The 12,109-nt window shown below is 30.8% G+C and overlaps 1 protein-coding gene across 1 annotated transcript; it reads left to right on the top strand.

Moving 5' to 3' along the window:
* The first annotated feature begins 2,094 nt into the window (after positions 1 to 2,094).
* On the top strand, positions 2,095 to 12,109 carry LOC139503898 (elongation factor Ts, mitochondrial-like). Its single transcript, XM_071293898.1, has 6 exons — positions 2,095 to 2,181; positions 3,798 to 3,957; positions 4,832 to 4,960; positions 7,840 to 7,947; positions 9,767 to 9,947; positions 11,092 to 12,109. The coding sequence occupies exons 2-6, from the start codon at positions 3,805 to 3,807 to the stop codon at positions 11,586 to 11,588; spliced, it is 1,068 nt and encodes a 355-aa protein (XP_071149999.1). The 5' UTR covers positions 2,095 to 2,181; positions 3,798 to 3,804; the 3' UTR covers positions 11,589 to 12,109.

Raw genomic sequence — 12,109 nt, 5'->3', positions numbered from 1 at the left:
AGGCATCCCAATATACTGATGTTTAGTTACATTACGACGTTAATCTCTGATTTATATACTGGTTACCAATGTAGATGACACATTGGTGTCATTAATGACAATTAAACAGAATCCACATGATATATGCGACCATTCTCGGATAAAATCAATTTTACTTTAATTTAACACTTTTTGAAACCATTTTTATCAATTTTCAATATCCATTGCCTACATTGTTATTGTTCATGTGTTTTGTTCCGTATATTTTATATTCCATTGCTCATGTTTTGTTTCCGTATATATTTTATGTTCCATTGCTCAAGTGTTGTTTCCGTATATTTTAGCCGCTCGTCTTGAGCCTACCAAATGAACACACCATAAAGTAATAAAATTATACTTTTATTGTCATTCATAACTCTTAACAGACTAATTAACAGACCGGGTTTTATACATCCGACCCATTAACAGACCAGGTTTTTAATAAAGATTGATTTATGTCACCAAAATACAGATTTTCGTGTAGAGTTTTCACAAAATGATATCAATTTGGTTAACACTCATAATGCCTGTCTTTTTTCGATGTTCAAAATAGTGCATGCAAGTAAATTCAACCCAAGTGTCATTTTGTGTACATTTTGTGTGTGTAAAATGTGTATAAATTTACTGATGAGTAATTTGCCTTTTCATTTTATAGATCGTACATAGAAGCTAGAAAAATAATAATTACACCTATGGATTCAGTACATTGAATAGTTTTGTCAGACATAAATATTTTTTATGATAAACATATATTTAAAAGGTTATACAATGAAACATTCTGAGTTTTCAATGATTTTCTCGATAATACCTGATTAACAGCCTTTAGCCAACCCGATTAACAGACCCACTGCCGATATAGCCGCATACTCAATATAGATTAACTGACCAATCTCTCGGTTAGCCGAGTGTCGGCCGTGTATTTATCCTTTCCAAATAACAACATTTATACCTGTGTACGCTTGAACTCACACCTGCGGCTAAATAGCTACAAGGTAAACGAATTGACCTCAAGCCGAGACATATACAGTGACCTTTACAAAATAATATACACACTCTGCTCACACATTAGTTGCATTGAAATGATTATCAAAACAATAACGGTAAATAGAACTGAAATATTTTTAGTTCAATATCAGTAAAAATGTTCAATAAATATTTTATGAAAAAAATCTCAACAATAATTAATTAAATTTATTCAAAAACATTTACTAGAGATAATTTTATAGGAGTTTAATTCAATCAATACAAAACGGTATATATATGCATATTCACTTTCGTTCATTCTTATATTGTGGTTTACAACTTCGACCATTCGTCAGCTGTGCGCTTTTAATTACGTATATTGTCGATAAGCTATAAGAGTTAAACAGATTTTATTTTTTCCCAGAATTCAATAAATCGGGCTAATACGTCACGACCCACTCGAGAATTCAACCAAAAAAGTTACAAATACTTGATTTTCTCCGTTATTAGAAGGAATATAAATTTAAAACTTTGCAAATGTGTTTTTTTATGTTAAGATGAACATAATTAAATGATAAGTAAAAAATCGCGGAATTTCCCTTTAATATTTTGAACCTTGCTGACTGGATTCTATAAATTAAATAGACAATAGACAATAGTCAATATTTTATTCGCACAAACACATTTACATTAAATAGTTATGGCATACAAAATTAAGACAATAAACTGACAATAGTTAAATTGATTATAATTATATTAGAGTGACAGTGGTATTCACAGCGAAGAAGAAAAAGGCTATAAATATCAACAGTTAACACATTGTTAATGTTCATGAACAATTAAGAAAAGAACAAAAACAAAAATTAGGTTGCATCAAGGATTTGTATAGTAAATATACTATACAAATCCATCCTTGGTTGCATATATTAAATTAAAGCAAAACATCTTCATTATAAAATGATAAAGATATGCTGATCTTACATGTCTAGATTTTACTTCTAAGCAATTTTCAACACAATCGTCATGCTAAACCCATGGAATTGACAAGATGTGCGTTTATAGCGAGTATGAAAAGCGTGGATAATATAATGTGGGTTCGGAGCTGTAGCATACCTTTTAGTACTTTCAAATAACTTGCAATAGAATACTCATCTCATCCCCTCATCACTAACGTCCCCAATAGTTGCACGTTCTCTCAAGGTTGTGAAATTTATGTAACCTGCTCTGTATCTGATCAAAACGAAAATATGCATTCTCAAATCATTGTCCTATATTATGATTTGTGATGTTTTTGTCACCAAACGAGTTCCCAAATTAACAGTTTTTCCTATTTTCAGTATTTCATGATTTGTTATGTTGTATTTACAAGTTTACTACCCGGTGTACTAAAACACACTGGTGTTGGGTTGGGGATTGTCCTTGTAAATGTTAAACATTGTAAATACGTTAGTGACACATCTGCATTAATCCCGATAGGGAGTGTAAATGGATTCCACCGTACCTTGGCAGCTCTCTAGGGGTTTTGGATATCGAAGGAATTTACCATTACATACATTAGAGTCTTGAAAGGCTATTGAAATTAAGTTGGAAGTCATCACAGAATAAATTAAAATAGCCTTACATGACCATGATTAGTTCATAATTATTTGGACTAGATTAAACTAAACATGCATGACGATATATAAGGGAATTTGGCGATAAGCATGATTATATGTAGTCCCTCTGTTCAATCTGCTCAGCTCTTAATAAATTGCATATCAAGGCTTTGTAACGTTTAATATATTGACCTGGCCTTAATAAATTTGAACTGGACATCATATCTGCGACTTCAAAATGTTTGAGCAGACATGGATAAGTTTGACCTGAAGCTTCATACTGTGACTCACAGCTGATATTTTACAGTATCAACATGCAAATAACCCAATAAGTTGTTAGTTACTGCATAGTCCAAATAATTATGACGTCTTGAAAGGTAAATTTAGTTTTTAGCTTCAACGTCTTACGAATTTGTCTACAAATTAAATAGCCTTTCAAGACGTCATAATTATTTGGACTAGATGACCGTGATAAGCACATATAGGGTACACAAGACTCACACATCACAAGTACTGGTGGCGAACTTAACCGTATACCATGTATACTATAATAACAAGAACATTTTCATTTTGACTTTTGTGGTTATCTATCCCATGCACATGATGCACATGTCCCATTGAAAATTGTTATGTACTAAACCTTCATTAAATTATCTACAAAATGGTTTATTACACACCTTTTTCTATTATCCAAATCATTCGTAATAGGCCAAAGTCATTCTGTCCCAAGTTGTTTCATTCTAAATAGATCCTACACCCCAAAAAATAATGAATAATTGATACTGTAAATTCAGAAATTATTGCGGGCAATTATTATTGAGATTTTGTCCTTTTAGACTAAAATAAGATTTTTATTTTTGTGATATTTAGAAAAATCCTAATTGATTCAAAGAAAAAAAAATCAAAATGCAAGTTTTAATTATTGCGATGATAATGCTGTCCCATTTTTTGCAATAATAAAAACATCACAATAATTTCTGAATTTACAGTATACATGGTATATGAGAATTAGGCTTATTCTTTACTTTGTGAAACACCAGTAAGAATGCTGTGAATAGCTATAGGTGGAGTGAATTAATAAGATGTGACACATCATGCACATGTTGAGAAAGTCTTTATATTTATATAGTTACAGAATGTTGAAGCATGCTATCAGATGGACAGGATTAATGAGATTTATAGTACTCAGGTTGATAAAGCTTTAATACTTTATATTTATAGTTACAGAATGTTAAAGCATGCTATCAGATGGACAGGATTAATGAGATGTTACAGTACACAAGTAGATAAAGCTGCCCTCAGTAAATTAAGGAAAAAGACAGGAATTGCTTTCATTAACTGCAAGAAAGCTTTAGTGAAGTTTGATAATAATGTTGAACAGGTAATTTTGTCCAGTTTGTATTTAAATGGTACATTGGGTCTTTAACATGTGGACACAGACTTGAGATTTTCCTTGCTACAATGTATGTGTAACTTTACATATATCATCATGATCATGTATATACTGTAAATTCAGAAATTATTGCGTGCATTTATTACTGCGATTTTGTGATTTGAGACTTAAATGCAATTTTAATTTTAACGATTTTGAGAAAAATCTTGTTTAATTCATATAAAATATTTCAAAATGCGAGTTTAAATTAATGCGTTTACAACTCTGTCGCATTTTTTGCAATAATAAAAACCTCGCAATAATTTCTGAATTCACAGTAATATAAAATATTAATATTATTAACAGGATTAATGGTACTCTGAATGCATCACAGGTTGTGGGGAAAAAAGAGAAAAATGGGAGTGCCAATCCCTCTATCATGTCTATGCATCTCTGCACACATCTAATGTCCATCCTGTTCTTTTTAAATGTTAATCAAACTTATAACAATTACTTATGTTATACCAGAGGTTTATATCTGGAATGTCTAGGCCAAGTTTAGAAATCATTGCCATTCAAATGAGAGTTTATATTATTAAAATATATACTGTTTGTAAATAATAATCATATTGTAATTATGTTCTTGCAATTTGTCAAATTTTGATCAAACTTTTATATTTCATTGTTTGTCAGAGGTTTATACATCATATTGTACATGTATTAGTAATGTTTTGGACAAATGTCATGAATGTCAAAATCATTAAAAGAGAAAAGGGTTCTGACTCTGAGTATCAAGTAAAACAAATAAAATTCCCTTTCTTCATATTTTTTCCTCTATTACAAATCTGGTATAAATAAACATGAATATGTTGATATTTAACAGGCAGAGAAATGGTTACAAGAAGAGGCAAAGAAAGAAGGATGGGCAAAAGCAACAAAGTTACAGAACAGGAAAATGGCTCAGGGACTTGTTGGTTTAATTTATGATAAAAGTCATGTGACTATGGTAGAGGTAAGATGTCCACCCTCAGCTCACTGTCTCTGTAGATATAAAATTGAGAATGGGAAAGGGGGATGTGTCAAATAGAGACAACAACCTGTCCAAAGAACAGACAACAGACAACAGTGGAAGGCCACCAATGGGTCTTCAATCCAGCAGGAACTCCTGCACCTGGAGACGTGCTCCAGCTGGACCACAAACAAAAATGTGGCGGGGTTAAAAACATAATTTTTAGATCTCAACCATCCCCCTTTAACTCTATCCAATGTAGAAAAAACTATCACACAACAACACGCACAGTAATATATCCCCATGGAAAACATTGTTAATAGATCAATATAACAGATTAGGAGCAGACAAAATATGGTTGATGACCCCTGATGGTATCCAAAAGATTTCTTCAAATTTTAATAATTTCTGGAAAGATATTTTACTAAACTGGAATATCCTAAACACTCTCACTAATGGCACTGCTGAAGGGATCATGAAACAATCCATATGGCTAAACAAGAGTTTGAAAATTAATAATAAAACTGTCTTTTACCAGAGGTGGGTTGAATCAGGAGTTTTCTTTGTAGGTGATTTACTTGATGAAAACAGTAATTTTTTTACTTTAAAAGAATTCTGCGAAAAATATAATCTTAATATTAATTTCTTGGAATACCATTCTTTGCTTCATATGATACCAAGAGACTGGAAAAATCTAATCACTACTTCAGAGAAAATTACGCACATATCTAACGATAAATTTGAATTTATAAAAAACAATAAAAAGTCATGTCAGTTCTTTTATAAAAAATTCTTGTCAATGTATACAGAACGTCCTACAAAACAAGAAGACAAAATGTGTAAGGAACTAGGCACTCATATAGAAAATTGGGATTTCATTTATAGTTTACCCTTTTGTTGCACTAAAAACAACAAATTTAGTATGTTCAAGTTTAAGATTTTACATAGAACTCTTGCTACAAATGCATTATTGCTGAAATATGGGTTAAAGAAACTAACATGTGTAGTTTCTGTAATGAAACTAAAGAAACTATAAGTCACCTTTTCTGGGAATGTACCCTAGTTAGAAATTTGTGGTTAGAAATTGCAGCACTTCTTCTAGTTGAAAATAATTTAACTTTAATACCTAATGTGGAAAATATTGTTCTTGGGTCAGAGTCTTTAATACTTCATTACCCACTCTTACAGGTGTCATAGCTATGATTAAAAATTCCTACCGAATAGAAAAAATATCTACCTCCTTTTACAGATCCCCTAAAGCAAGAGAGAAATTTGATAGCAAATGGGAATTAATTAAAAACTTAGTTCACCTTTGAGGAGAGATCTTTCTATTTTGTACTTACTTAAGGCTTTATAATAGTTCATGGACAATTAATAATATGTTGATGCACATCACAACTGGACAGTGATTTGTGTGCATCTTAAAAGTACTATCTATGTTTATTGATATTGCTATATATATTGATATACTAGTTTTTGTTTGATTGTATTTGAATTGATTGAATTATCTCCCCTTGACTAAGGTTGACATTTATTATGTGATTCTGTTCAACATGTTATCTGTTAATGATCTCTGGTGGCCTCTCCTGGTACCTCTCATGTTCAACATCATTGTATAGACAGTGATGCATGTGGCTAGAGGAGAAGGCTGATGCCATCATTAACCTTATCAACATATTCAGGTATATATTCTAATCCAGAGTGAAAAAGGATGTGTATGATCGAGTAGAAAATTTAGAACAATTAGCATAACAAACTTTTTAATTTTAGACTGTTATTGAAAAATTTAATATCAATACATGTATTATGAATTAACTATATAATTATGTATCACAATGCTTGGTGTATTTTCAGATGAAATAAAAATAAATTACAAAAAAAAAAACAATACGCACAGTAAAATTGTGTTTGTCTTTATTTTAAAAAAAATCAAAAGATTCAAGTATTAAAGATACAATACTGCAACTAGTTGATTAATGATAAAAGAGTTTATAATGACAAACATGACAAAGATCAGATAAACATCACAATCATTTTTGAATTTATATATTAATTTTTATGCCCCACCTACGATTGTAGAGGGGCATTATGTTTTTTATGCCCCACCTACGATAGTAGAGGGGCATTATGTTTTCTGGTCTGTGGGTCCGTTCGTTCCTCCGTCTGTTTGTTCGTTCGTCCGGCTTCAGGTTAAAGTTTTTGGTCAAGGTAGTTTTTGATGAAGTTAAAGTCCAATCAACTTTAAACTTAGTACACATGTTCCCTATGCTATGATCTTTCTAATTTTAATGCCAAATTAGAGTTTTTACCCCAATTTCACGGTCCACAGAACATAGAAAATGATAGTGCGAGTTGGGTATCTGTGTAATTGGGACACATTCTTGTTTAATAATATAGTTTGTTAATCTTGAATAAGAGAGTATTATCATTTTGACAGCACCAACAATTGTTTAAGTTTGAGGTTAGGGTAAGCAGGCATTGTTACATTTCTTTATTTTAACACTTTATTGTATTAAATAAATTTAGGGATGTTCCAAAAATAAATGTATGGGGGAGGAATTCACTTTTTATTTAACCCCTCCATGCACACATTTTAAATTGGATATTTCATTTAAATGTTCGAGCAATCTTTTCTTAAATAACCGCCATAAATAACCGCCACCCATCAAATTTTAGTGCCTTCCTCTCCCCATGCCCCCTACAATTAATTCTGGAAAAGCCCTTACAATATTTACAAATTGGAGACGTGTCTTAACAAATTTACATATAACATTTATAAACTCTTAACATATTTTCTTAGTAAGTAGGGACTGAGAGAAATAATAATATCCAATGCATCTGAGAACATTTAACCTTTCGATGGTTTTTATTTTTATTTTCAGGTTAATTGTGAAACTGATTTTGTAGCCAGAACAGACAAGTTTAAAACTTTTGTAACCCACCTAGCAACAGTTTGTCACCAACACAGTAAAAATATCAACGATACAAAGGTAAGGTATTGTCATGGTATAAATCAGAGGTTAAAATCAACAGATTGTTTTATCATGATGTTTAAAAATGTCAAATGAAGATATTTTCTGGTGGTAAACATTACTCATTGATATATAAATTTGTCAATAAAAGAAAAGCAAGAGATACCAAAATAATAATCAAACCGTTAGTGGAAAAAGAACTGACAATGCTATGACAATTCTACACCAAAATACTGGCAAATATAATACCTTCCAGGATAAACTGTAACGTGAGGGTACCCAAATTGCACCGAGTACCCAAATTGCACCTATTTAGCAAAAATAGCAATGGAAATCTTTCCAGATTTCCTAGAGACTAAACAGTTTGTATTTTTATGACTTGATACTATGCACGTCTTCCAACATAGGTAAAAATATTTAGATATATACAAAACGTTCACAGTATTTATCAACAGGTGGACTGTTTACTGAAAAAGCAAAATGTACGGAAACGTCGCCATGCGACGTCATCAAAATATCATCTTTTTAATATCAGCAAATACAATATGTTACAAGTATCCATTTTGTAAAAAATGAAGAGTAATCATGAACTTATATTCAATTGTTCAGAATATTTTAAGAAATTAAACAAAAGCTCGGTTTTCAGGCTATTGACGATGCGATTTTAAGCATGGATGCAATTTGGGTACTCCTCATTACAGAATCATTGATGGTTTGGAGGTTAGTTCAGACCAATTTTTCTATGATTCCAAATGAATTCAAAATTAAATTGGTGAAACCATATAATAAATAATGATACATCTACAAAATAAACACATACTGAAAACTTTTGTGTGAAGCATATATAAACGTAGGTTAAAAAACAACTGTCAAAATAGGTGCAATTTGGGTACCCTCACGTTATCCATCTTAAGCATGACAACAGATATTTTACAAGAAAAAATATCTTACAGAAAAACAACTGATATGGGGTATTTATCCTTGACATAATATCAGTACATGTACAGCAAAAATCACACAAAAAGCATTGGAACAGCGCATTAAAGTGGTACCCAACACTTTCACTGAAATTAATTTGGCTCGTTTAATTTTTATAAAATTTTGTCAAAGTATTTACTTTGATCCTTTAACAAAAATATAAAAAAAATCAAAAATTTTGAACCAACCGTTTTGTCAGAAAAATTACACTGGTTATATAGCAGTTTGACAAACACCAATTTTGATCATTGAGAAGCTTAATATTCCTTTTACAACACAATGTAATTAAAACGTTTAGCTGACTTTATAGAGTTATCTCCCTGTAATGTTAGGTACCACCTTAATTGCTATTCTTCATCTCAAAGTCATAGTGCAAGTTTAAGACGGCCCCTCTAGCACTGGCCTGAAAAAAATTCTTTGCAAAAATTATTTTGATAGACTTAGTAAGATGATACACTACTACTTTCTCAAAAATGCTGGCTATTTAGAGAATCGGTTTGTTTATATTTAATCAGACTCTTCAGATAAAAATAAACCTTATGCAAAAATGTATAATAATGCAACTGTTTATCTATTTCGGGTTGAAAAAAGTAAATGCAAAGTCTTTTACCATTGAAAATTGAGTTGATATACATGATATTTGAACCCTACAATAAAGACCAAAAATAGTGATTTTTTTCATATTTGATTGTTCCAAAATCAATGAAAGTCTTATACATGTACATGTATACATGCACTTGCATAAGGTCAATTTCTATCCGACACAGCTCAAATGTTAATTAATTTCCCTTTTAGTCCCTCTTAACGAAATCTAATTTCTCTTTTAGTCCCTCCTAATGAAATCTAATTTCCCTTTTAGTCCCTCCTAATGAAGTCTGAAGTAGGAGGAGTTAAATCTGGAACAGACAACAGCAGTTCAATAGCAGACTTGGTTGCCATGGAGATAGGAAATATTGGAGAAAACATGCAACTAAGACGAGCCCTATTTTATAAAGCTACCAATGATTTACAATTAGGATCTTATGTGTATGGTCCTGCAGGTAAATATACAATTACCATGATTACTGTGGATTCATTATTATTCGTTGCATACGAATTTTCGTGGATTTCGTGTTAACCAATAACCGGGAATGTTCAACTAATCACAAATTTTATATAGGAATTTATGCAGACTTTTGCAAAACCACAAACTCAAATATCCACGATAATGCAAGTTTTCCTCAATCCACGAAAAATTGGTACCCACGAAAATAATTGAATCCACTGTTTAAGTTTTAGTATCATAATTCCTGGTTTTAAATTTTTGGGGTACTGATGAAGAAAAGTTCAGAAAATGATTAGACCCTCAAACTTTATTAATTGATATTTTCAACTAATTGCAATACTGTACATGTGTTTACAGATAAAAGATTAAGAAATATGAACCTCAGATGTCTGCAACACAAAAACATTTATTAGTTAGTTACAGTTCATGTAACAGGTATAAAAAAAAAAAAGGAAATTAGGACTGTTCCAAAATTGATTAAGAGTGATGAATGCGAGGCAATCAAATACGGTTGCTTAGAACTTTTAGAATAATTATAAGTAGAATTAAAATTTATTTTATGGACTTTATAAAATTGAGAATGATAATGGGGAATGTGTCAAAGATACAAGAACCCGACCAAAGATCAGAAACCAACGGGTCTAAAAAATGCTTCTTTTATGATTAATTCTGTAACATCTCTTGTGTAGGTAAGAGAAATGGTAATGTTTTCATATTTTTATACCAATTATTAAAAAAATTGAGAATGTTTGCTATCTTAAGGTCAGTATAATTTAAACCAAACTTTTCATTTACCTTTCAAACATTTGGCATTTTAAAAAAATGATTATACTGTAAAATTAGAAATTATTGAAAAACTTATAAATGTGAATAATGCAACTAGTTGAGTATTGTAGTAATAAGAACTCACATTTTATAACTAAAACATATATCTGTATGTGGATTTTTCTGAAATCACATTAATTAAACCTGCATTTTTGTCCATTTTTGAAAAATCACAATAATGAATGCAATAATTTCTGAATTTACAGTAATATATTTAAAGGGAAGCAACTCATAAAAATTATTTCCACAATTTTCTATATATTCTCTATGACACTGATATAATCAGACATTAAATGATTTTTTATTTATTTAAGGTAAACCACTGTGGATAAAAAATGTTCAGTTAGGAAAATATGCTGCTGTTGTTCAATTTAGTCAAATAATAAATGGTACAAAGGTCATCCCAGGTCATAGTCTAAGTCAGCAACTAGGTCAACATATTGTTGGCATGAATCCAAAAACAATTGGTAACTATGACGATATAGCTTTAGAGAGTAGTAAAGATGAAGAGATTGAAACTGATGAAAATGTGTCAAACAACAGCTCCGCAGAGAATGCAGAGAAATATGAAAATGAGGCTCAAGATTCAAGAGAAGGAGAAAGTGATGATGAAATTGAAAATTTACCGAAAGAAAAAGAAAAAGATGAATCACGATTCTTATTTCAAGAATATTTAATGGACCCTGATACAAAAGTGTATGAAATTTTAACAGAGAACAATATGAAAGTAATGGACTTTGTTAGATTTGAAGTTGGTGAAGAACTTCCTGAAGAATCAGAAGCAGATGACAAAGTGTCTACATCTTCATAATGTTTATTATCATTTCTAAATGTTGGTTAGATCGAAGCTTCTGATTTAGAAGATGAATAAGTGTCTTCATCATCATTATGTTTATTTTCACTGTTAAAAATATTGTTTAGAGCCAAGATGTTCATTGCTGTAGACAATGAAAAAATACACTACAGTCAGTAGGTTTTGTAATTTTTAACTGTCATGGTGAGAGAGGGTGCAATGTGGGGAAATTTCTACCTGGGAAATGGTATTAAAATTTCTTTTGAATGCAATGTTTTTAATTCTAAGGTTCAATTTTAGTTTGAAGAAGTGGTCTGCCCATGGTTGTCAAAATCTACTTGAGTTTTTTAGAATGTCAAATTTTCTAGCAAAAAAGGAAGTGTTTAATTTAAACAGCAAAGAAAATATTGGACAACTACCCAGTTTCAACAAAGATCCAGCAATTTAGATATTAACAGGAATAGCATGTATCATTATGCATTGTCATTTTAGACATCTGATCATTTGTATAATTAAAATAAAGAAATATCTGTATCATT

This window comes from Mytilus edulis, chromosome 14, assembly GCF_963676685.1.
Source record: "Mytilus edulis chromosome 14, xbMytEdul2.2, whole genome shotgun sequence".
In the NCBI taxonomy this organism is placed as follows: domain Eukaryota; kingdom Metazoa; phylum Mollusca; class Bivalvia; order Mytilida; family Mytilidae; genus Mytilus; species Mytilus edulis.
Note: the sequence above shows the minus strand (reverse complement) of the source record. Positions and strands in the feature narration are given on the sequence as shown.

Excerpts from the sequence above, each read along its gene's own strand:
- LOC139503898 (XM_071293898.1), top strand. The coding sequence starts at position 3,805 with ATGTTAAAGCATGCTATCAGATGGACAGGATTAATGAGATGTTACAGT. Across the intron at positions 3,958-4,831 it reads TTGATAATAATGTTGAACAG|GCAGAGAAATGGTTACAAGA; the intron begins GTAATTTTGTCC and ends GATATTTAACAG. Across the intron at positions 4,961-7,839 it reads GTCATGTGACTATGGTAGAG|GTTAATTGTGAAACTGATTT; the intron begins GTAAGATGTCCA and ends TTTTATTTTCAG.